A 21510-nucleotide genomic window follows, 5' to 3' on the forward strand; every position below is an offset into this window, starting at 1 on the left:
TCATTCTTTTTTTATCTCTTTGCAGCCTTTGGTGGATAGTTTCTGCTTGGTACTCTCTTCTCTCTAGGTTTTTAGGACACTAATCTCTCTTTGTTCTCCCCTTACCTATCAGACCATCCCTCAATATGTTTCATTGTATTCTTATCTAGGTAATGTCCTTTAAGCATCTGAGTTTCTCAAGGCTCAGTCCTGGGCTTTCTTCTCTTTTCTCTCTATACTACTTGGTGATCTTATCAGCTTCTGTGGATTTAATTATCATCTATATGCTGATGATCCTCAAATTTACCTATTTTGCCCTAACCTCTTGTAATAGTAATGGAATTTGAAGATCCTCTTGTATTGGCAAGTAAACAGGCACTTAGCACTTAGTTTCAAGTTAATTATATCAAGCCTCTGTTAAGAAACAGAAGGTGGGGGGCCGGCAGAGTCAAAATGGTGGAGTAGAAGCAGGACCTCCTCACCGCTCCAGCTTCCACCTTCCCCAATTCATGTAAAAAGGGGACTCTGAACAAACTTTGGAGCTGCAGAACCCACAAAATGACACAGAGAAGCTAATCTCCCACTGAGGATAGCCTGGCAGGCCGGCAGGAATTGGCCAGCTCAGCGCTCCCCAGAGCGGAGCCCAGGCCCACTGAGCCAGAGGTTTTAGCCCCAGGGTGGGTCTGACCAGCCACCAGCCTGAGGGACTCCAGATCAGCAGCAGCTGTGGCCCTTTCCAGATTTATCAACATCAAAGATGCTAAAGTGAGAGGTCAGTGCAGTATAGACTTTGGGACCCAGTAGTCAGGACTGTGTCAGCTTTTGTCCCCAGGGCGAGAAGCCACTGAGCTGTCCAGCACAGCCAGGGCCATGTGGCAGCTTCAGCTCCTGGCCTGCAGACTGTAGGGGGACCAAGCGACCAGTCTGAGGAGTAATCGCTCTTGCTTTAACCTGCTTGGATCTGGATTGCAGTCTAGGGTGGAGGTCCTGGTGTTCATGACCAGCTTGCCAGAGCGTGTGGAGGCCTCAGAGAGGGCACCCAACTAATACCTCTGGCACCTGAGAAAACCCCAGGTTTGGGACGAAAGCTCCCCTGTCTGGTGGCAGAGTCCTACTGTGGCAAAAAGCCCAGGGGTCAAGTGACTGAGAGGCGACATGACCAGGCAAAGGAAACAAAGCAAACAGGAGAATCCAACATCACACTCCTATTTGGGGGACAAAAAGGAGCAAAGCATGGAACAGGAGGAAGATAGTGAAGTCAGAACTTCTGCACCAAAAGCTGCAAAGGAAAATACGAGCTGGTTACAGGCCATAGAGGACCTTAAGAAGCAGATAAGAGAAGTGGAGGAAAAATTGGGAAGAGAAATGAAAGTGATGCAAGAAAATTACAAAATGAGAGTCAACAGCCTGACTGAGGAAAATCATACCTTAAAAAACAGACTAACTCAATTGGCAAAAGAGGCTCAAAAAGGCAATGGGGAGAGGAATGCCTTGAAAAGCCGAATTTGCCAGATGGAAAAAGAATCTCAAAAGCTCAATGAGGAGAATCTTTCCCTCAGATTTAGATTGTGGCAAAGGGAAGCTAGTGACTTTAAGAGAAATCAAGATGATGTTAAACAGATCCAAACAAATGAAAGAATAGAAGGCAATGTGAAATATCTCATGGGAAAAACCATTGACCTGGAAAATAGACCCAGGAGAGATAATTTTAAAATTATTGTACTACCTGAAAGCCATGATCAGGGAAAGAACCTAGAAATCATCCTCCAAGAAATTCTCAAGGAAAATTGCCTTGATGTTCTAGAATCAGAAGGCAAAATAGAGGTTGAAAGAATCCACCGATCACCTCCTGAAAAAGATCCCAAAAAGAAAACTCCTAGGAATATTATAGCCAGTTTCCAGAACTCCCAGATCAAGGAGAGAATATCATAAGCAGCCAGGAAGAAACAATTTTAATATTGTGGAAACAAAATCAGGATAACACAGGATATGGCATCTTCTACACTGAGTGATCGAAGGGCCTGGAATAGGATATTCCAGAGGGCAAAGGAGCTGGGATTAAAACCAAGAATCACCTACCCAGCAAAACTGAGTATCATGTTTCAGGGAAAAATATGGTCATTCAGTGGAATAGAGGACTTTCAAGCATTCTTAATGAAAAAACCAGAGTTGAATAGAAAATTTGACATCCAGATACAAGAAGCAGGAAGAAGCTTGAGAAGGTAAACAGGGAAAAGAAATAATAAGCCACTGATCAAAGTTGAACTATTAACATTCCTACACGGAAAAACAATAATTGTAACTGATAAAACTTTTCTCATGAAAATTAATTGAAATGAAAATAGTTGAAAGGGAATATAAATATATGTATATATGTCTATATTGGAGGGTATACAGGCATATGAATACATGTGTGAATGTGTATATATATGCTTACAGGTATACATAGATAGAGGGCACAGGACCAATTTAATAGGAAGGGATGATACTTAAAAGGGGGAAATTAAGAGGTGAGAGAGGAATATAATGAGAGGAGATGGAGAGAGACAGAATGGGGTAAACTATCTCATAAAGAAGAGGCAAGGGAAAAGGGTTACAATGGAGGGGAAGAATAGGAAGGCAAAAGGGAATGGGTCAACCTTATTCTCACTGAATATGGCTCGGGGATGGAATGAAATACACACTAAATAGGGTATCTCACCCTACAGGAGAGTAGGGGGAAGGGGATGAGAGGGGGGGTGATAGAAGGGAGGGCAGGCTGGGGGAAGGGAAGTTGGAATCTCACATCTCACTCACTTTTGAAAAGGGACAGGATCAAAGTAGAGAATAGAACAAGTGTGTGGTGGGATAGGAGGGAGGGAAATATAGTCAGTCTTTTACAATATATCTACTATGTTAATGTTTTGCATTAGCTACACATGTACAACCTATACTGAACTTCTTATCTTCCCAGTAAGGGTGGGTGACAAGGGAGGAAGGGAACAAATCTGGAATTCAAAGATTTAAAATAAAATGTTTAAAATTATATATAATATTATATATTAATAATATTAATCATATATTACATATATTTATATAATATTATTATTATTAATAATGCTATTATTAATACTATCTTGCATGTAATTGGGAAAGAAGATATACAGGCACGGGGCATATAGATCCACCATGCCCTGCTTAAAAAGTCTAAGGGCGTATGGGGAGAAGATATGGGAGAGAGCAGATTGAAGGAAGGGATAGCCTGTGGGACTGCTATTCTGGGGTGGTGGGTAGGGGGAAAACGGGGAGAAAATTTGCAACTCAAAATCTGGCGGAAATTAATGATGTAATGTCAGAAGTTAATAAAGCATTTGAAAAAAAAACTACAAGTGTAATTCCAGTAAAAAAAAAAAACAGAAGGTATGTTGCTGATGTAACAGGAAGGGGTGGAACAGGGAGGAGCTAATACCTTATATAAGGAAAACACCAGCTGGAGATTCAGAGTTTCTTGGAGCAAGCTGCATGAAGACTGAGGAGGAGAGGCCAGAAAGTAATTTTGATTTTGAGAACTGACCTTCTGCTGAGACTTTTCTTTTGGGAACTTCTGCTGAGAGATTACAAGAATGAGGCTGAGGAGGTACTATGAGTGAGAGAGGAGGATCCCTGCTTGAGGGAATCTGTTCTGTTGTGAAGGCCTGGGAATGTACCGGGTGTTCACTGCATTAACCATGTGTACCAACTTTGTGGTTACTGTAATGACTTTGACTTTCTGGTTCTGGGCCTTGGTTTTCTGGTATTTGAACAAGGACTTGAGGTGGACTAGACACTGTGAGCTTCAATATGGAACAGGAACTGCACAGAGAGCTGAATAAGGAACTGGGAGCTGTCTGCCTTTGAACTCAGGTAGCAGTTGGTTATATTTGGGCAGGAGCTGGGACCATGGAAGAGGAACCATGGAAGCTGGGAGCCTGCCTGAACTCAAGATGAAAAGACCTCTCCTTGGGTATTTAATGCTGACTGATGAAATTGTAACTTGTGACCTAGGGGTGGAAGGCCTGTGTACTTTCCACTACCACTTAAGATGTTACTGAGGTAGTGACTGATGATATTGTAACTTAATTGCATGCCATGGGTGTAGGACTTTGACTTTTGTACTTTGTACTTTGTGATTGACTAAATGAATGTACTTTGCTTAAAATTATGTGACCACTTTGGTGAAAACTATGTTGCTATTCTAGTGATAAGTTGTAACATTGTGAATGCTGTACCTTGATTTTCTTTGAATGTTTTGTCTTTGTTTGTTACTGAATAAATAGAGAGTTTACTATACTGTGTAATCAGAACCTTGAAAGCTGCTGGTGCTTGGCTTTACACATCTCTGCTGACCTTGAATCTCCCATCTCTAACTTTCTTTCAGACACCTCCAACTAGATGTCTAATACACCTCTTGAATTCAACATGTCCCAAACTGCTCATTATCTTTTCTTCTACACCCTCCTCTTCCCCTTCTACCTTGCCTATTACTGTAGAGGGCAAAGATATCCTCCCAGTTTCTCAGGCTTACAACCTAAAGTCGTTCTGGATTACTCATTATCTCTTACCCCATAGTCAAGCTGTTGCCAAGGGCTGTTGATTTCACCTTTGCAACATTTCTTGAATACACCCCCTTTTCTCCTCTGAGAATGCCACCACCCTGGTACAGACCCTCATCACTTCACACCTGGATTACTGCAATAGTCTGCTGGTGGATCTGCCTGCCTCAGGTCTCTCTCCACTATAATCCACCTTTCCATTCAGTCACCAAAAGAAATCTGACCTTGTTACCCTCCCCTCCCCCTACTTTTCAGTAAACTTTCGTAGTTCCTTGCTGCCTTCACCATCAGAAACAGAATTCTCTGGCATTCAAAACTTTTCATAATCTAACCTCTTCCCACCTTTCCAGTCTTCTTACACCTTACTCCTCAACACATACACTTTTCCATCCAATGACACTGATCTCCTGGCTGTTCCATGAATAAGATATTATCTCTTGCTCTAAGAATTTTCTCTGCTTGTACCCAATGCCTGGAATGCTCTCCCTCTTCATCTCTGCCTCCTGGATTACTGACTTCTTTCAAATTCAACTAAAATCCCACCTTCTTCAGGAAGCCTTTCCCAAACCCTTTTATTTCTAGTGCCTTCCCTCTGTAAATTATTTCCCTATTTAGTCTTGCATATACCTTGTTTGCACATATTTATTTGCTTGTTGTCTCTCCCCCTGGATTGTAAGCTCCTTGAAGGCAGGGACTGCTTTTTGCCTCTTTTTGTATCTCCAGCACTTAGCACAGTGCCTGGTGCATAGGAGACACTTAATAAATGTTTGTTGACTGGCTAACTGATGCAAGTGAAGAACATAACATCTTTTCAAGCCTTCATTTGGACTTAAAACAAAACTTATTATGTGCTAAAGCCTGGAAAAGGCAGAGATAAATGTGGAAAAGAAGAGGTTCTATATGCAACATTTATAAGCCAAAATTCAATACAACTAGTTGTAAATAAATGCAATCAATAAAAGGTGTAGGAACTCACAGATACTAAATAAATGACATTAGATAATAACTGCATGGAAAAAGAAATTATAAAAATGATAGTAGGTTACATCAGAGATAATGATAATTAAGATAATACATATCAAAATAGAGATGTATTTATGCTTTAATGGACAAAGCAGAACTTAGACAAAGGACTATAAATGTTGAGAGAAAATTAAAGAGCTGGGTCTGTACTTAACACATTAAAAAAAAACTCAAAACAAAGAGAAAAAGAAAAATGGCCAAGATCAGATCTGAGATCAATAAAAAAATAAAATAAATAATTTAAATGATACATAAATCCAAGAATTATTTCTGAAATGCTAAAATAGATCTGCAGTCTTATCAATGTGCGTATTCTGTCCCACAATTCAGCCATCCATGCCCTACCAGTTTTATAAGAGGAATTTTTTTTTAGGTCAAGTTGTGCCATATGGCCTCTGAGGTCGTTGTGATTCTGTGATTGATTAATCAATCAATAAGCATTTATTAAATTCCTATTATGTACTAGGCACTCACTTTTGGTTTAGAATCAAACAGAGTGATTCTGAGTATAAATTGCCCAAGGTTATATTGGTAATAACTACTAAGACTAAAACTTGAACATGTTTTATTTTTATTGCACCCCATTGCCACTAAAGATGGAAGGTCACCTGGGACTGGACTGCCAATAACCTCCCATGGGCTAGCCCTGACCTGCATCCATTCATGTTGAATCTGACCCAGCATATTACCAGTGATGGCTTGGTTGCAAGCAGTGATGTAAAAGAAATCATTCTGGATAAGTATGGCCAGAAGAGGCAGACTAATTATGTAGGGGGAATGAGGAATAACAGATGGACAGCCTGAATGTAGCTCCACAGCACATAGTAGGTGCTTAATAAATGTTTGCTGATGGATTGATCCATGAAATATTAAAAGGCAACACATGAAGCAGACGACCTCCTGCTGTCCTAGGCTATGGAAGAGGTATGTCATTCTCATAAATCTAACATGCCTCTGGGGCATGGGAGAGGATATGGGTTATTTGTTAGAGAATGGAATGATGGGATTATGAGTTAGAATAGACCTCAATATGCCAGCTAATCTAATCCTAGAATACTCTCTACAACACACTCAATCAGTGGTCATATAACCTCTACTTGAAAACCACTCAATTCTATTTTTGGACAGGTTAGGAAGGAACCTTAGAACATAGAATAGCAGAGTTGGATGAGCTCCTCACAAGATTGCAGAATCATAGATTCAGAGCTGGTAGAGACCCTAGAGACCCTCCATTCCAACCTCCTCATTTTATGGTTGAAGAAACTGAGGCCCAAGAGAGGCTTATTGATTGGCTCAAGGTCACACAGATATAAGTAACCAGGATTTGAGCCCATGTTCTCTGACTCCAAATACATCACTCTGTTTAGTCCAATTTCATCATTTCAGAGAGAAGAAAACCAAAGCCTAAGTCTTCTGACTCTGAATACTGTATAGGGTATCCATATACCCTATACATAGGTCTCAAAAGTGGACTAGACCTGGAGTCTGTAAACCTTGAGTTCAAATCCTGTGTGACTCTGGACAAGTCACTTAACCTCTATTTGCCTCAATTTCCTCATTTGTAAAATGGAGATGATAGCCTGTCCCTCTCAGGATTGTTGTGAGGATAAAATGATTGTAAAGGGCTTACAATGCTATAGAAATATTAGCTATTATTATGTAAGAGTAATCTTATGGGAAGGATTTTTCTATCTTTACAAAAAGGGAAACTGAGGTTCTGTCAGCAAAATGGGCAAGGGATGAAAGCAAAAAGGGAGAGGCCTCCCTGGACCTGAATTTGGAGTCAGAGGACCTCTGAAGTAACTCTGACGTTCGATACTTGTGTGACCTAGGGACAGTCACTTGCCCTCTCTATAAAATGAGAAGGCTAGACTGGGGGGGAAGGGGGAGAAGGGCGCAGAATCACATATGGCCCTTTAGGTCCTCAAGTGTGGCCGGCCCTTTGATCAATCCAGAATCCTCTTAATAAAAGGATTTGCTCTGCAAAACTTGGACTCCCTCAAAAGGGCCGCACTTGAAGCCCTAGAAGCCACATTGGGCTTCGAGGCCGCAGGTTCTCCACCTCCAGGACTAGGAGAATTCAAAGGTCCCTTCCATTTAGAAGTTTGGGTCCGGAGCTCCCCTCTAGCAGCGTTCTCCTGCTCCCTCGGTCAGTCCTCCTCCCTCTTAGCTCCGCCTCTTTCAGGTCACGTGCGTCCATTTCCTTTCCAGTGACAGCTGCCTCGCTTTGACCCCTCGGCGGCCGCCGTAGTGCTTCTCCGTCGTTGCCAAGGAAACTCTGACCCCGCCGGAAGCACTTGTTCTGGCCAGCCGTGCGCGGAGACTCGTTTCCCGCCGGCGGGAGCTGTGGCGGTCGCGGCGGTGGTGCCGCGGCGTGAGCAGGAGTTGGGGACTGTCTAGCCCCTCGCCATGGCAGACCAACTCTACCTGGAGAACATTGACGAGTTCGTCACGGACCAGAACAAGATAGTGAGGAGCCCGGGGCGCAGATGGAGGGAGGGGAGGGGCCTCTGCCCTGGGGCGGTGCTGTGGCACCTCTGCCGGGAGGGGGCAGGAAGAGGGAGAGAGCAGAGGTGGCCTGCCGTGGGGTTTGAGGGAGGGGGCCTGCCGTGGGGTTTGAGGGAGGGGGCCGGCGCAGCCTGAGCTTGTGCCCCCGAGTCAGGCAGGCGCATCCCGGAATTGAAACCCCCCCACCCCACTCTGTGATTGAGAGTGGAAGAAGTGGAGCGGAGGAGCGTGGGACCAGCGTCCTGGGGGGCTGTGACAGGGAGAGAGTGGGGAAGGGGAAACGAAGGGCTTTCTAGGTCTGTTGTCCCTAGAATAAAATAAAATCTGTCTTGTTAAGGCCTTTCGCAGTGCAGTCTGACTCCAGCCTACCTGTCCTGCCTTAAGGTTACATTCCATGGCTTCTCTTGACTCTCTCCATTCCAGCCCTACTGGCCCACTTGCTTTGCTCTCCCTGCGGAGAGCCGTTTCGTGGGCTGTCCAGTAGGTCTGACATGCCATCCCTCCCTATCTCTGTCTCTTAGAGTACTTTGGAGTCCATCTCGTCTCCACTCGAGTGCACATAAACAGCATATAGAACCAGTACATAGGATAAGTTGGAGATAATCAACACAGAGGAGGCTCTAGAACCTAGTCATGAAAGGGGAGGAATGAAGGGAAAGGAACAATAACTGGAATATATATTTTTTTAGACCAGACATGAATTTTCGTTGGTATGAATTCACTCAGCCATTCAGATCTGTACCTGTTCTGCAACTTAAAGTGTTAAGAGGTTGTGCCTTGCTCCAGGGTCACACAGACTGGGTTCCCTGTGTCAGAGGCAGGACCTGAAGTTAGCTCTCCTTGACCCTGAGACTGCCTGTAACCACTTGACTTATGGGTTATTCTCTCCTCCTTGATACTCTCTTCTCTGTAGATTTTTGGTATACCATTCTTTCTCCTGGTTCTTCTCCTGTCTATTTGACTGCTCCTTTTCTGTCTCCTTTGTTGGATCCTCCTCCAGATCATGCCCTCTAACCGTTTCATACATCTTGAAACGAATGTCCAGTAAACATCTTAAACTCAACTCATCCAAAACAGAATTCATGATCTTTCCCCCAAGTCCTCCCCTTTGCTTACCTTCCTTATTATTGTAGAGGGTCATAGAATGTTTCTTTTTTTCTTAATAGTATTTTTTCTCAATTACATGTAAAGATAGTTTTTAACATTCATTTTTGTAAAATTTTGAGTTCCAAATTTTCCCCTTCTCTCCCCTCCCCTCTCCCCAAGACAGCTAGCAATCTGATATAGGTTATACATGTACAATCATGTTAAATATATTTCTACATTAGTCATGTTGTGAAAGAAGAATCAGAACAAAAGGAAAAATCATGAGAAAAAAACAAAAGTGAAAATAGCATGCTTTGATCTGCATTCACACTACACAGTCCTTTTTCTGGATATGGTTAGCATTTTCTATTATGAGTCTTTTGGCATTGTCTTGGATCATTGTACTGCTGAGAAGAGCTAAGTCTATCAGAATTGATCATCACAAAATGTTGCTGTTGCAGTGTACAATGAATGATGTCTTTCTGATACTTTTGGATCACAGCCTAGGAGTAATCCTGGATTCCTCACTATCTCTCGTCCCCCCATATCATTGCTAAGACCTGTTGATTTCACCTTTGCAACATTTCTCACATACTCCCCCTTCTCTCCTCTGACATTACCACCCCTGGGATGCAGGCCTTCATCACCTGGACTATTGTAGCAGTCTATAAGGTGAATATACCTGCCTTAAGTCTTTTTCCCACTCAAGTCACCTGTCATTCAGACACTAAAGAGATTTTCCAACGGCTCAGTTTCACCTATGTTACCCCTCCTCAATAAACTTCAGTTGCTCCTTTTTGCCTCTATGATCGATACAAAATCCTCTGTTCAAAATCCTTCAAACCTAATTTCCTCCTACCTTTCTGGTCTTCTTAAATCTTATTCTTCACCAGGTATTCTTCCTTTTAATGACAGGTCTGTTTTCTATCTCCAGACCCCAGACATTTTCTCTGGCCTGGAATGTTTTCTCCTAGTCTCTGTCAGCTGGCTTCCCTGGCTTCCTTCAAGTCCTGATTAAAACTCCACCTTCTATAGGAAACCTTTCGCAACCCTTCTTAATTCTAGTGCCTCCTCTCTTTTAAGTATTTCCTATTTTTTCTGAATATGGTTGGATATGTATCCTGAATATTTTGTCATTCAGTTGTTCCAGTTGTGTCGGATTCTTCATCACCGCATTTGGAGTCTTCTTGGCAAAGATACTGGTTTGCCATTTCCTTCTCTAACTCATTTGACAGATGAGAAAATGAGGTAAACAAGGTTAAGTGACATGCCCAGGGTCACACAACTAGTGTCAGAGGCAGGATTTGAACTGGGGAAGATGAAAATTCTTGACTCTAGGCCTGACATTCTGTGCACTGTACCACTTAGTTGTCCCATCAAGGAGGATATCCTTAGTGTGTGTGTGTATATATAAATATGTATATATTCTTCTATATCCTGAATATATAGTGTTTGCTATCATATTTTCTCCCCCATTAGATTGTAAACTCTTTGAAGGCAGGGAATGTTTTTTGCCTCTTTTTCCCAGCACTTAAGCACAGTGGCATAATGTTTATCGATTAATAAATGTTTATCAGTTGATATTGCTTAATAGTAATTCATGTATCCTGAAATCTTCAAATTTATCTGTGACCTTACCTATTTGGGAGCTCTGTCCAACTAGACAGATTATAATCCATCCATGCCTTCCCATTCTGTGCTGTCATTATCCATGTCCTTCAGAAAGCTCATCAGAGGGCATCTACCCAGTTTGCTGAAGGTCCTCCTTATTTTCTCTTTTGCATTAGCACTATCTGGGTGTCATCGGATGAATGTTGAAATATGGGAGGTAGGCATTCTTTATCCATTTGGTCTTTCTGGTGTGGGTGGACAGAGAGTTGACTGGTCTTCATCACATCTAAATGATTATTATGATAGGCATTATTATTTCTGTTTTCCTTTTCCCACTTCTGATTTTCAATGGCATATTTAAATAATTCATGGTTGAATCTTCTTAAATGTATGTGATTTTTTTTTTTGTGAAAATCAAATAAGATAATATTTGTGAAATGCTTACTACAGTACCTGGCACATAGCACATGCTGCATAAATGATAGCTATTATTATTCTAAAAGTATTTCCTTTTATTATAAATTATTATTTTAGCTTTTACAGGAAGAGAGTCTGATTGTGCACAGATAGCTGACAAGAATAATGTCCATATCTGTAATAAGTCTTTTTCTCTCTGTTAAAAATATATTCAGTAGGGGAGGCTAGGTGGCGAAGTGGACAGAGCACCGGCCCTGGAGTCAGGAGGACCCGAGTTCAAATCTGGCCTCAGACACTTAACACTTACTAGCAATGTGACCTTGGGCAAGTCACTTAACACCAATTGCCTGCCCTCCCCCCAAAAAGCCCCCCCCCCAAATGTATTCAGTTTCATTCTTTGTGATGTTTGGTGCTTGTCTTGTCCAGATCCTGCCATTTCTTTTTCTGAAGGAAGGTTTCATGATATAGGGGTATGAGGCTTCTCTTGTTTCTTTCTCCTGAACCATGTTTTATTATGTATTTTCCCCCATTCTTACCATTTCCTACCTTTGCATTGAAGTCATCAAGTATCATGAGTGTTGTTGATTTAATTTGGAAGATCAAGTTCTGGGAATTTCTCTAGTATTTCTTCCTTAGTGACTAATGTTGATGTATAAGCTGTAATAATTTTCCTCGTGGGCTTTTTGCAAATACTTGTCATTAGTACAATTCATAATGATGGTAAATCCCAAGACATAGTATTTCTTGTAGCTTTGGGGTATAAAATAATAATTACAGCTGACATTTTTGCACTGATTTATGGTTTGCTAAGAGCTGTGTTATCTCTTTTTGTCTTTAAAACAACCCTGTGAGATAGAGGTAGTTATTCCCTTTTTACAGGTAAGGAAACTGAGACCTGAGCAAGGTTAAGTGACTTGCCCAGGTTTCACACATCTGGTTAGTGTCTTACATAGGATTTGAATTTAGGTCTTCCTGACGCCAGGTTTAGCACTCTGTCCACAGCATCACCCAACTGTGATAAAACCCAGTCTGCCTTCTTTCTTGGCCTCTCTCAGGAATGTTTGTGAGCCCCTTTCCCAATTACCTGTAACTTCTTTCAGTAGCTAGTAAGTGTTTCAGGCAGTATGTGAACTCAGGTCTTTCTGCCTCTAAGTATAGCCCTCTGTCCAATGTGCCACCTAGAATGTAAGCTCGTTAAGGGCAGAAACAGTCTTTCTTTTTGCTAATTGTTGAGTTTATAGAAATGGGTTTTGGGGCTAATTTGTGTTCTACTCTCTATACATGATAACATTTTGAAAATTGCTTTCTCTTATAGGTGACCTACAAATGGCTTAGCTATACACTAGGCATCCATGTCAACCAGGCCAAACAGTAAGTAACCAGATTGCTTAAAAACTTTAGTGATTATAATTTTTTTCTTGTTTTTTTTTATAAGCTCCAAGTTTCTTTTCCATTAAAAAAAAACCCAAACGAACTGGATTATTATTATGAATTTTAACTTAATTAGGACAAATGAAAACATTGACTGATTATTTTATTACCTTTGTTGCTGTTAACTATAAGCATTTATGAAGCTACTTACTATGTGCCAGACGCTATGCTAGGTGCTATGGCTGCAAAAGCAAAAGACAGTCCTTGCTTTCAAGGAGCTCACAATCTAACGAGGGAGACAGTGTACATATAACTCTGTAACTACAAGCTATGGACAGGGTGAACAGGAGGTAATCTCAGAAGGAAGGCACTACCATTATGGGGCATTGAGAAAGACGTTTTGTAGAAGGTGGGGTTTTAGCTGGCAGTTGACAGTAGCCAGGAGACAAAGCTGGAGAAGCAGGGGGAGAATTCCTCTAGCTGGCATCCTACCAGGGTGAGAGGAGGGCTGCCACTGGAAAAAGGTGGTGTGCTTATCAGAAGGGCTCTGAACTTGAGTTCTTGGCAACATTTCTTGGTTCTCTCCCTTCTTTTTTTAATACCCTCTCCCCTCCCTCCCCTCCCTTAATAGTGCCCAGACTATGACAATATGTAAATGAAGGTATAATGTGGGTGCTTTCTCCAGTGCTGTGAATCGTTACCTATCCATCCCAGCTTTCTTATTCTGTGTGCCTCTTTGTCTATTTTTCCCTGTAAATTCTCCACATATGAGCCACCCAACATTTTATAAGTCTTTCTACAACAATAATAGAACTAACATATATGTACCACTATGAATTTTGCAAGAACTTGACATTTACATAGATTTTCTCATTTGACCCTCACAACAATTAGCTAAGGTATAGATAGTACAGGTATTATCTATGTTTTACCTATGATGAAACTGAGGCTCAGAATGGCTAATTGATTTGCTAAAGTGTCCCACAGCTTGTAAGTGTCCAAGGTAGGATTTGAACCCAGTCTTCCTGACTCCTAGTTCAGCACACTCTCTGTGACATGCCACTGCATTCTCTGAGTATCGCTGATGCTTTTGGATTGTTCATTCCTGATTTTGATTGTTTGGAGGTTGTTATTTTTCATGATTTGTAGCCATATAATCTGACCAGAAGACTATTGGTGTTTAAAAGATGGGCTTTGTGCAGGGAGCAGGTTAGGATTGTTGAGTGTGCTATACTATTTCCAAAATTCAGCCCAGTTTTCTCTCTTCCTCTGCTTCTGGGCCCAGCTCATTGTCCATCTGCAGTGCTTCTCTGAGATTCTCCAAGTACTGGTGAACTACCTCGATGTAACTGCCAGCTAGCTGCAGTTCACTGTCTGTATAGCAGACCTTTCCCGTCAGTTTGGTTCATCCTCTGTGGATTATTCTACTTTTTTCTCGAGTGTTCTTGGGATTTCTTGAGGAACTTTGGAGGTTGTTTCAAACATGAGCATCTGGAGAAACATATTTCTTCCACTTGGATTCTCTGACAGAGATGAATATGAGTGCTGTCAGGCAAACATCTTTCTTATTGCTTGTCAGAGGATTATTGCCCAAAGATCATTTTCTTGTTGTAGTTCTCAAAGAATCTTAAATGATCTTAACATTTTTGTGGGAAAGTTTGTTAGAGAAGAGTATTTAACAATCCATTTTGTCTTCTGAATTAAATGCCTTTAAAAAAATAATTGGCAAGCAGTGGAATCTTGCATTCCTGTATCTTTCAGACAATTGAAACTATCAATATGTCTAAAATATTGTGAAAGCCTGTCTGTTCACTTTTTAATTGTCACCAGGGATACCCTTGTGTGTGTAGATAATTATTATAAAAATTTTAGTTATTATAAAGTGGGCATATGGGTCAGTAGTTACTGATGTTATCCCAGACACTTTTAGAGGGGTAATGATACCATTTATAATTTTTTCCAGTAATCTAATATCCTTTCCTCTTTCAGATATTTTAAAAACTTGATCTGTCAATCCTTTCATCATTGTGTTTCTTCCATTATGGATTTATACTTGTCATTGATTTGGTCAAGCTGCTCTTCCCAATTTCATTTTCTAAAAGTTCCATTTCCCCTTCTGTGTTGCATATTAGGGACTGAGATTTTTTTTGTTATTGTTCAGTCATTTCAGTAGTGTCCAACTCTTTTTTTTTTTAAAGCAGTTGGGGTTAAGTAACTTGCTCGAGGTTACACGGCCAGTTATTTTTGTGTGGGTGCTGAGTATCTGAGGCTGGAACCAATCTCGGGTCTCCTGATGCCAGGGCTGACGCTCTTACTCACTGAGCCACCTGGCCACCCCAGTGTCCAACTCTTTATGGCCTCATTTGAGGTTTTCTTGGTAAAGACACTAGAGTGATTTGCTATTTCCTTCTCCAGCTAATTTTTACAGATGAAAGAACTGAGGCAGGCAGGGTTAAGTGACTTGCCCAGGATCACACAGCTAGAAAGTGTCTGAGACTGGATTTGAACTCAGTTCAGTGCTCTATCCACAGTACCACCTAGCTGCCCTGTTGATGAGAGAGCCTATATGATAGTTCTCCAGTAGAATAAAAATTGGTTACTATAGAAACTCTGGCATATTTCTATAGGTTTTTTTGTCTGTTGTTTATTTTCCCAGTTTCATCTGTAAATGTTCTTAGGATAATCTACCTCATTTGGGTTTCGCTGCAAGATCTTTGTGGTCATTTTCCTTTCCACATACCCCTCCCCCCTTTAAAAAAATTTTTAGACCCAAACACCAGAACATAAATATAGAATAGAGAAAAGAAAAAAAAGATACCATAAACTTAAATACTAAGTAAAAGAAAAAAAAGCACACCATGTGCATAGCAAAACATTAGAGAGGACTCAAAATATGTAGCAACAAACTTTCATTTCAAGAAAGCCTGTATGATACATACTACATGTTGTGTTGAGAGCTGTCCATCAGTTCTCTGCTGTGTACTTTTTACTGTTTCCTTCCCCTACTGCTGAAGGCTATAATTAAGTGTGAATATATTTATTTATAGATACATACATAGACATATACATATGTATACATATATACATATGTCTATATGTACATGTTTACATAGACATAACTTTCTCTTACAAATTCTATTCCTGATCTTTGTTTTTATGTTTGTACATATCTCTTATTTCCTATCCCTCTTGACTTCTCTACTATACTTTTACCTGCTACTTTGCCCTCCTATGACTTGCCTACCCCACCTCCAAGGATTTCTCCCCATCTTCTCATTCCCATAAATCTAAACACCCTTCTATACCCCCCTTTACCTATTCTCCCACCTTCCCTTCTAGAGATCCCTCCCTTGTCCTCTCCCCCCTCCTTATCGCCTTACTGTATTATTTCTTCTGAATTTAGAAGACTCTTATACTCTTCTGAATATATATGTATTGTAGGTTACCAAGACTACTAACTCTCCTTTCCCATCTAATTCCTCTTTGTTAATTCTTCCTTTTGCTCCTCATTTTTATAAAATGATTATTCTTTTTAGCTGCTTCTAAATGGTTTTACTCTTTTAAAATTTTTTTTTTGCTTTTTGGAGGGCAATTGAGGTTAAGTGACTTGCCCAAGGTCACACGGCTAGTTTTTGTGTTAAGTGTCAGGTCCTCCTGACTCCAGGGCTGGTTCTCTATTCACTGCGCCACCTAGCCGCCCCATATGGTTTTACTTTTTAAAGTCATATCATACTCAGGTCTACTCCAATCTTTCTTATGGACTACCCACTTACTAATGACGCTTTACATAAAGGTAAATGGTCTGTCCTTATTGAATCCCTTGTAATTAGTATTTGTTATACACCTTATGTTTCTCTTGGCTCTTGTACCTCTTTTGCTAAGCAATTTATTCTAATGCTTTCCTTTATAGATCTCACTTCCTTTCTTATTCTTACCTTTACAATTCTCATTTCCTTTGTTTTTTAAAATAATTTTTTTTTCAGAATTTAATAAACACTAAGTAAAATGGATGCATATACATAATAGAAAAGAAAAAGATTGCACATGAAATTGCAGACCTCTATTTTGAATTGCTTGTGTTTATTTTTAAGCATAAGTATAAAAGGGTCATTAAGGCTTTTTTTTTTTTAATGCTGAGAAGGCAACAGAAGAAAGGTCAAAAAGAAACACAAACAAGCAGGATAGCTTTTAAATCTATTGGTTAAATTTAACATATTCTTCTTCTTGAGACCATCACTTCTCTATCAAGAGGAGGGAAGTGTATTTCATCATCAGTTCTCTTAAATTGGAGTTAATCATTTTGGCTAGGTGGCATACAGGTGAGCACTGGACTTGGATTGACCTAAGTTCAAATCCAGCCTCATTATTACAAGCTGTGTGACCCTGGCAAGTCACTTAGCCTCTCCCTGCCTTAATTTCCCCATCTGTAAAATGGGGATAGTAGCAGTACCGTCATCCCAGGGTTGTTGTGAAGACAAATGGTATAATTGTAGTTTGCAAACCTTGAAGTGCTATGTAAATGCTATGATTCTTCATTCAGAGTCTTCAGGTCTTTCAAAGATGATTTTCTCTATAATGTTGTTTTTACTGTATAGATTGTTCTATTCTTTCTGCTTGCTTCACTCCATATCAGTTTATATAAGCTTCCCAGGTTAGTTTGAGATTCTTGTCATCCTTTTTTTACAGTGGAATAATATTCCATTATGTTCACATACATAATTTGTTTAGCCATTCCTCAATAAATGGACATTCCTTGGTTTCTAGTTCTTTGCTACTACAGAAGAAATTGCTATAAATATTTTTGTATCCTACGGTCTTTAAAGCTCTTTTGTGTTATAGGCCCAGTAGTGATATCTGTTGTGTCAAAGTTTAGTAATACAATTCAGTGACTTTTTGGACTTGTTTTTTTTTTTTGGTATTTATTTAGAATTTAATTTTTCTTCAGTTACATATAAAAACAATTTTTAACATTTCTTTTTAAAACTTTGAGTTCCAAATTCTCTCCCTTCCTCCCTCCCCACCCACCCTCATTGAGAAGGCAAGCCATTCCATATAGACTCTATTTTTGTAGTCATGTAAAACATGTCCATTATAGTCATGTGGTGAAAGAAAACATAGACCAAAAAATAACCTCAAGAAAAACAAATGGAAAAAAATTACTTCAGTCTGTATTTAGATACTGTTAGTTGTTTCTCTGGGGATACCATTTTTCATCCTAAATCCTTCAGAGTTATTATGGATTGTTGTATTGCTAAGAATAACTAAGTCATTCACGGCTCATCATTTTACAGTATTGCTGTTTCTTTGTACCCAGTGCATTTTACTTTGCATCAACCCACCTAAGTCTTTCTAGGTTTTTCTTAGAGCATCATTTTTTTATAGCACAGTACTATTCCATCATAATTACAAACCACATTTAATTTATTCAATCATTCCCCAGTTGATGTGCATCTCCTCAATTTCTAATTCTTACCCCCAGAAAAGGTCTGCTACAAATATTTTTGTACACATAGGTCCTTTTCCTTTTTTTTTATCTCTTTTGGGATACAGAGCTAGTAGTGGTATTGCTATGTCAAAGGGTATGCATGGTTTTGTAGCCATTTGGGTATAGTTCCCACACTGCTCTATAAAATGGTTTAATCAGTTCACAGCTCTGACAACAGTACATTAATGTCTTGGTTTTCCTACATTCCCTTCAACATTTGTCATTTACTTTTTCTGTCCTATATCATCTAATCTAATAGGTATGAGGTAGTGCTTCAGAATTGTTTAACTTGCATTTCTCCAATCAGTAGTGAGTTAGAATATTTTTTCATATGGCTATAGTTAGCTTTAATTACTTTATCTGAAAACTGATTATATATTTTGATCATTTATCATTTGGGGAATGGCTCTTATCTTTATAAATTTGACACAGTTCTCTATATTTGGTTCAAAAATTTTTTTTTTCACAGTTGCTATTGCTACTTGTATTTCCTTCCATTCTATTTCCCCTACCCCTGTTTATTCTTTGCGTTCTCTCCTTTCTGTTCCTCCTCAAAAGTGTTTTGCTTCTGATTACCCCTTCCCCCAATCTGCCTTCCCTTCTACCACCCCCACCCCCCATTATCTTTTTCTCCTGTTTTCCTGTAGGGTAAGATAGATTTCTGTATCCCATTGCCTGTGTATCTTATTTCCCAGTTACATGTAAAAGCAATTTTTAACATTCGTTTTTAAAACTGAGTCTCAAATTCTCTCCCTTCCTCTCTCCTGACCCACCCTCATTGAGAAGTCAAGCAATTTGATATAGGTTATACATGTGTAGTCATGCAAAACACTTCCATAATAGTCACATAGATTTCCATTCCCATTTGAGTGTGTTTGTTATTCCCTCCTTAAGCTAGTTCCAATGAAAGTAAGGTTCACTCCTCTCTCACCTCTCACCTCTTTCCCCCCCATTATAAAAACTTTTTCTTGCCTCTTTTATGTGAGATAATTTATCCCATTGTACTGTTCCCTTTTTCCTTCTCCCAGTACATTCCTCTCTCACCTCTTAATTTTATTTTTTAGATATCATCCCTTCATATTCAACTCACCCTGTACCCTCTGTCTATATATAGTCCCTCCAAATACCCTAATAATGAGGTCTCATGAGTTACAAATGTCATCTTTCTATGTAGTAATGTAAATAGTTCAACTTTAATAAGCCCCTTATGATATCTCTTTCCTGTTTACCTTTGCATGCTTCTCTTGATTCTTATATTTGAAAGTCAGTTTTTCTATTTAGCTGTTTTTTTCTCAAGAAGGAATTAAATTCCTCTACGTTATTGAATGTCAATTTTTTCCCCCTCATTTATTACACTCAGTTTTGCCAGGTAGGTGATTCTTGATTTTAATCCCAGCTCCTTTGATCTCTGAAATGTCATATTCTCAGCCCTTTGATCCCTTAATGTAGAAACTGCTAAATCTTGTGTTATCCTGATTGTGGTTCAACAATTCTTGAATTATTTCTTTCTGGGTGCTTGCAATATTTTCTCCTTGACCTGAGAACTCTGGAATTTGACTGTGATATTCCTGTAAATTTTCCTTTTGGGATCTCTTTCAGGAGGTGATCAGTGGATTCTTTCAATTTCTATTTTACCCTCTGGTTCTAGAATATCAGGGCAGTTTCCTTGATAATTTCTTGAAAGATGACATCTAGGCTCGTTTTTTGATCATGGCTTTCATATAGTCCAGTAATTTTAAAATTGTCTCTCCTGAATCTATTTTCCAGGTAAGTTGTTTTTCCAGTGACGTATTTCACATTGTTTTCTATTTTTTCATTCTTTTGGTTTTGTTTTATAATTTCTTGATTTCTCATAGAATCATTAGCTTCCATTTGCTCCATTCTAATTTTAAGTAATTATTTTCTTCAGTGAGCTTTTGGACCTCCTTTTCCATTTGGCTAATTCTTCTTTTTAAGTCATTCTTCTCCTCATTGGCTTTTTGGGCCTCTTTTGCCATTTGGTCTAGTCTATTTTCTAAGGTGTTATTTTCTTCACTATTTGTTTGGGTCTCCTTTAGCAAACTGTTGACTTGTTTTTCATGATTTTTTTGCACCACACTCATGTGTTTTCCCAATTTTTCCTCTATTCTTATTTGATTTGCAGAATCCTTTTTGAGTTCTTTCATGGCCTGACACAAATTCATATTTTTCTTGGAGGCTTTGGATGTGGGAGGTTTGACTTTGTTGTCTTCTGGTTGTATGTTTTGATCTTCCTTGTCACCAAAGTAAGTTTCTGTCATCTGAGTTTTTTCCATTGTTTTCTCATTTTTCCATGAATTACTTGACTTTTTTACTCTTTGATAAGGTAGGGCTCTGCTTCCAGGGTGGAGAGTGCACACTGTCCTAAGCTTCAGGGGTTTCATACAGCTGTTTTCAGAGATACTTCTAGGTACCTGTAAGTTTTCAATTCTTCCAAGGTATTATGATCCAAGGAGAGGTGTTTACTCTCCTCCTGGCCTGTGCTTTGGTCTGTGAGTGACCCCAAGCACTTTTTTCTTCCCTGGAACTATGAGGAGGGTTCACTCTCCAGTGCTGCCACAAGTTCTGGTGTGCCAGTGCTTCTCCTTTCCCCAGGAATGCTGCCTTGGGCTGTGACCCAGATCCAAGTATGGCCAAAACAATAGGATCCTGCCTCACTGCCAGCAAAAAGACCCCTGTAATCTTCTTGTGATCAGTTGGTCAATCCCCCTTACCATCTGTTGGCTGAGAGATCTGGAAACAGCCACTGCCACCACCACAGCTGCTGCTGCCCTGGGGCTGTGGTGGGGCCTGGGCTGGACTGCACTTCTCTCTCAGACCTTTCCTGTTGACCTTCAAGGTTGTCTTGGGTTGGAAATTTGTTTCACTCTATCTTTTTTTGGGTTCTGCTGCTCCAGAATTTGTTTAGAGTCACTTTTTACAGATATTTAGAAGGGTTTGGGGGAGAGCTCAAGTGAATTCCTGCCTTTACTTTGCCATCTTGGCCCCATTCAAAACTTGACTTGTTTTCTAAATCAGCTGGACCAGTTCACAGCTCCATCGTTAGTACATTAGTATTCCTGTTTTCTTAGCCCCTCCAGCAATTATTTTTTTCCTTTTTTTGTCATATGGTGAATGTGAGGTACAACCTCACAGTTGCTTTAATTTGCATTTGTCTAATTATTAGTAATTTGAAGGGTTTTTTTTTTTCCATGTTTGATAATTTGGATTTCTTTCTTTGAAAACTACCTGTTCATATTCTTTGACTATTTATCTATTGGGGCATTGTTCTTGTTCTTATAAATTTAAATTAATTCCTTATATATTTTGGATGTAAGACCTTTATCAGATGTAGTTGTTATAAAGATTTTTCTCCAGTTACCAGTTTTTCTTTTAATTTTAACTTCATTGGTTTGGTCTAATTTCTTTTCCCATGCTTTCCTGTAAAGGTTTCATTTCATT

At 39.7% G+C, this 21510-nt stretch overlaps 1 protein-coding gene across 2 annotated transcripts in view; it reads left to right on the forward strand.

The window, feature by feature from the left end:
- Nucleotides 1-7839: 7839 nt before the first annotated feature.
- Nucleotides 7840-21510, forward strand: part of POLD3 (DNA polymerase delta 3, accessory subunit) — a 67251-nt gene continuing 53580 nt past the window's right edge. Inside the window, exons 1-3 of one of the 2 annotated variants that reach the window (XM_069070846.1) lie at nucleotides 7917-8042; nucleotides 10955-10995; nucleotides 12511-12566. In XM_069070846.1, coding sequence (XP_068926947.1) covers nucleotides 10975-10995; nucleotides 12511-12566 — 77 coding nt within the window. In that variant the 5' untranslated portion in view covers nucleotides 7917-8042; nucleotides 10955-10974. Of the gene's footprint in view, nucleotides 8043-10954; nucleotides 10996-12510; nucleotides 12567-21510 lie in introns of both variants that reach the window. The other variant, XM_069070845.1, reaches the window with a different exon arrangement.

Source organism: Petaurus breviceps, unplaced genomic scaffold (genome assembly GCF_028583685.1).
Source record: "Petaurus breviceps papuanus isolate PSGF00001 unplaced genomic scaffold, PetGlider_PUasm1.0 90823, whole genome shotgun sequence".
NCBI lineage: Eukaryota > Metazoa > Chordata > Mammalia > Diprotodontia > Petauridae > Petaurus > Petaurus breviceps.